The sequence below is a fragment of the Carlito syrichta genome, unplaced genomic scaffold, assembly GCF_000164805.1.
Source record: "Carlito syrichta isolate Samal-C Ts95f unplaced genomic scaffold, Tarsius_syrichta-2.0.1 Scaffold314127, whole genome shotgun sequence".
NCBI classification, from domain to species: domain Eukaryota; kingdom Metazoa; phylum Chordata; class Mammalia; order Primates; family Tarsiidae; genus Carlito; species Carlito syrichta.
The window spans coordinates 522,385-527,606 of NW_007258223.1; the positions used below are offsets into that span (position 1 = coordinate 522,385).

Below are 5,222 nucleotides of genomic sequence, written 5' to 3' on the forward strand. Positions count from 1 at the left end.
TCTGTGGAAATCAGTGTGGCGATTCCTAAAAGTTCTAAAAATCGACCTTCCATATGACCCCGTGATCCCCCTACTGAGAATATACCTGGAAGAACTCAAACCACTCTATAAAAAAGATACCTGCACATGTATGTTTATCGCAGCATTGTTCACAATGGTAAGAACGTGGAACCAACCATGCTGCCCATCAAAAGAGGACTGAATAAAAAAAAAATGTGGTACATAAACACAATGGAATATTACACAGTCATAAAGAAGAACAAAATCATGAACTGGATGGAATTAGAGTTTATAATACTGAGTGATCTCTCACAGAAACAAAAAGCTAAGTATCACATGTTCTCACTCATAAGTGGACCTTGAACAACTACTGTAATACTATAAGAATTGACAGCAGTGGGAAACGGGGTTGGGGGGGTGGGATTTGACAGTAGTCAATATCTGCCTGGGGAAGGGGGGGGCACACTTCATCAACAAGGGTACCTGCACAATGAATATTTGTATACCTAACCCTGAATTGTAAAATAAAAATTAACAGAGGAAAAAAAAATAGATGTTTCTTCAAACACATACGGATGACCAGTAGGTTTACAAAAATGGTGCTCAGTCATCAGGAAAATGCAAATCCAAACCACAATGAGATATATCACCTCACACCTGTATAAATGACCATTAAAAAACAAAACATAACAAGTGTTGGCAAGAACATTGAACAACTGAACCCTTATGCACTGTTGGTGAGGATGTAAAATGGTGTAGCTGCTATGGAAAACAGTATGAAGCGTCCTCAAAAAATTAAAAATAGAATTACCATATGATCCAGCAATCCAATTTTAAGTATTTATCCAAAAGAACTGGGAACAAAATCTTGAAGAAATGTTTGCACTCTCATGTTCACTGTAGCATTATTCACAATAGTCAAGAAGTAGAAATAATCTTAAATGTCCATTGACAAATGAAAAAAGAAAATGTGGTATATATACCATGGAATATTACTCAGTATTTTTTTTTTTTTTTTTTGAGTTGGAGCCTCACTCTGTCGCCCAGACTGAAGTGCAGTGGCACGCTCCTAGCCACCGCAGCCTCGACCTGCTGGGCTCCGGCGATCCTTCTGCCTCAGCCTTCCAAGTAGCTGGAACTACAGGCGCGCATTACTACGCCCTGCTAATTTTTTGATTTTATTGTAGAGTTGAGGTCTCGCCAAGTTGCCCAGGCAGGTCTCGAACCCGCGGGCTCAGGCAATCCACTCACCTCAGCCTCCCAAAGCACGGGATTACAAGTTGAGCCACCGAGCCCGGTTTATTACTCAGTCTTGAAAAAAAGAAGGAAATTTTGTCATAGTACAACACGGATAAACACTGAGGACATGCTAGGTAAAATATGCCAACCACACACAAATACTGCATGATTCCATTTATATGAGGTACCTAGGGTAGTCAAGTTCATGAAAACAGAAAGTAGAATGGTGGTTGCCAGGGGCTGGGGAAAATGGGGAGTTGCAGTGCATGGGTTACAGTTTTATTAATCAAGATGAAAAACTTCTAGAGATCTGCTGTACAACAATGTACATAGAGTTAACAATACAGTTGACTCTTTAACAACATAGGTTTAAACTGCATGGGCCCAGTTATACAGATTTTTTAAAATAAAAATACCATGGGACACATACTAAGTGCCACTACTGCTGTTGGAAACGCTCTCAAGAAGCAGAGATTCCCCTTCCTTGATTGGTTCTACTAATGCTTTGTCCCTGAAATCTACAGTACATATCAAGCAACTCAACTTTTTTCAGTAGTTCCGTAAGGCTGCCCATCATTTGAAGATTAATGAATCTAGGTAAGGATCACAGTAAAAAAAGAAAAGAAAATTCATTAAGTCATCAGCGTAGCTACAGCAGCAGATAAAAATCCTTGCACTTTTTGCAAAAGACATTTATATCTTGTATTGAAAATGCAGCATTTATGTGGGTGCAGGATTGCTATAAGAAAAGCATACCGATAGATATGTGTTTTTGGGGGGATAACAAGACCAAAAGGATTAAAAGCCCCAACTTAAGGTGACTTCTAAAACATATTTTATAATCAGAAGACCATCTGTAAGAATTTTCATATACACCAAACTAAGTATTAGTCTTTGATCTCTTTTACCAAGTATATAGCATGAAGCAGGAAACATACCAGGTGACACGAATTAGTTCCTAAAAGAGTGCTCACAGCTGACTGCATTTTTTAATTATTGAAAAAAACTTGAGTTCATGAAAAAATGTGATTGAAAAAGTCCCACCAAATTCCATTCAAATCACAACTCTTTAATCATGCAATACTTCTCCACTAACCATAAATTACAAACAGGCAATGTTTTAGCAAGATTATACTGAAATAGTCATATCTAGATGACATTGTATTACTAAATAAAGAACAACAGATTTTCATGAGACTCCTTACACTAGTAAGGAGTGTAAATATGCATTCTTGTCCAAAAACAATAAATATATTTTGTAGAGAACAGCAAAATCCTTCTTAGTCCTATTATCTAAACCTAAAGCAACTGAGATTTAAATATTATTAAAGCTTTCAGACTACAGTAAGAAAAAAATTGCAGAAATCTAATTATAAAGGAAGTCAATATATATATACCAAATACTGCACACGCCTAATGATTTCTTCAAATAGATACTTGATTGCTTGAGAACAATGAATGGGAAAAATAAGTTTCAGTTTCTGTGAGGTTCGTACCTGTATAATGCATCATCAATCTCCACAGATTCTGTTGACATGATGGGCAACTTTTTATTTGTACTGAAAAAAAAAAAAAAAAACTTGTAAGAGCAAGTATGGTTATTAAATACTCATATTCTATAATGTAACATATGATTATACATGGGATCAGATTCACCAGTTACTAAAAGTTTTTACAAACCAAGTATGTATTTTATCTACCATTCTACTTATATATTTAAAATGTGTTGAAATTAAATTGATTGCTTGCTTTGTCCTGTGTACTGTAATATTATACAGTCCATGGTTGTTTTATTCTTAGTTTTATCACTGCTACATACATTCTGATGGATATTTTAGCAATTTTATTTCAAGAAATTTCTCTATTTACACACTCTTCAATCCTATTAAGTTTACCATGCATTGATGGTATCTAAACTTACTTCTCCACGTTTGATCTTCTCTGACCTCCATATTTTTTACAGCTGCCAAAACAATACCTCTATTCTTATGTCTAATTGGTATCACAAACCTAACAAGTCCCAAACAGATACAATTATCCCTGCTTAACCAATTCTTCCCATCTTTCCCAGCTCAGTTTCTAGAACCACCACTTACTCAGCTGGTTCTGAAATTTAGGGATTTTCTTGCTTAATTCCCATGTGTGAGTCCTGTTAGCTGTGCCTTCAAAAGTGACTTCTGATCACTTCTCACTACTTCAATCAGTACACTCTCAAGCCAAAACACCATCACACTTCACCTGAACTACTTGAAAGACCTCCTAGTCAGTCTTATTTCCACTATTGCCCTTTCCCTTTAATTTATGCTCCATATAACACCCTAAATATCTTAAATGTAGCCAGAAATTATTCCTGGATTTTGAACTATACTTCAGCAAATTTCTTCTTCCTCTTAAAATTCAAACACCTTACCATGCTTACCTCTCCAATTTCAACTACCACTGCTCTTTCCTTTCATTATCTTTAAGCCACGCTGGCCTGCTTGCTGTTCCTCAAGAAGCTAAGCTTGTTCTCATTTCATAGTTTTTACACTACTCCCTCTGCTTAGAATTATTCTTCCTTCAGATCTAGGAATAGCTGACTTCATAACACTTAAGCCTCTATTAAAATATAGCCTCAGAAATATTACACAGATCATTCCTGATAACCCTATCAATAAAACGCTCCCTTTATCCCTAGGTCACCACCTAACTCATTATCCTCTGGTATTTTCTTGAAATCACTAATCATTGACTGATTATCTGCCCTCCCCAGCAAGAGAATGTACGGTCCATCAAAAACTCATTACCATATTCCAAATACCTAAAACAGTATCTGGCATTTAATAATATCTAACTCTGTGCCACACACAATTTTAAGTGCTTTAGATGCACTAACTCATTTAACCCCTATGCTAACCTTCTGTGATAGGCACTATTGCCATCTCCAGTGAACAGAGGAAAAATCCTGAGGGAGAGGTTAACTTAAATAACTTGTCCAAGGTCAGAGCAGGTAATCAATCAGGACCTAGGCGGTCTAGCTTTTGACTACCATGCTATCCTGCCTACTGCCTATGATAGTAGGCATAAAGGAAGCATTTTAAAAATATCTGTTAAATAAATGAATTTTAGAAATTAAAAAAAAAATCTAAGCTAAATATACTAATGTGACAAGCTATACTTATTATAGTAATGCATTATTTACAGGAGTGTGTCCCGATTTTTTCACAGCATGGCACACACAAAAAAAAGATGTTTGTAGGAAACACTGGGAAGCAAAGATGGTTCCCAGTTAGGGAAAATGGGACATCTGGGCCTAAGACACTGTGAGAGCTGAGATTAACATCAACTTGGCAAAAGTGCAAACCATTCCAGGTTCTGGGACGCTTTAACAATCAATCACAGGATCCTAAAAATAATATCTGGCGTTGATAAGTAAGTCAAAGGATTTGTAAATATAGAGAATTAAAATGTTATCACTTATCTTACCAAATATTGATTGATATCACCAAATGACATCAGCTGCTATCTAATGAAATGGATACTCCTGATTGCAATTATGAAAGCAAACCAGTGGATAGCTGCATTCTAAGAGATCAAATGTCTAATAAAAACAAACATATGCACAATATACCCATGTTTTGGCACTGTGACAAAATATAAAAATAAACAAAATTCTCATACACTTTCCTATCATCTTATCTCTAAGTATACTTTCACTTCCTGTTTTCCCTGCATGGAGAAGCAATAGTCTGTTGAGTAAGGATTTTGAGAAAAAATGATAAGAAATGCATCCTTAACCAGCTCTGCCACTTCATAATATGACCGGCACTTAACTTTCCTGAAAGTTCCGCCTCACCGGAATGTTTCAAGAATATTTTTAAAAATATAAAACAATCAAAAACGCTTCAAATAAGGGGTTGGGGGGTGTGTCTTATATAATATTCCTCAAGTAAATCTGGCAGAGTTGACAATGGCAGGCAATACCATGGTACTAAAAGCATCCC

General features: G+C 36.2%; 1 protein-coding gene across 1 annotated transcript in view; it reads right to left on the reverse strand.

The window, feature by feature from the left end:
- UBA6 (ubiquitin like modifier activating enzyme 6) overlaps nt 1-2,795 on the reverse strand; it is an 80,979-nt gene extending 78,184 nt beyond the window's left edge. The window contains exon 1 of the mRNA XM_008071146.2: nt 2,736-2,795. Coding sequence (XP_008069337.1) covers nt 2,736-2,776 — 41 coding nt within the window. The 5' untranslated portion in view covers nt 2,777-2,795. The remainder of the gene's footprint in view (nt 1-2,735) is intronic.
- Nucleotides 2,796-5,222: the final 2,427 nt, after the last annotated feature.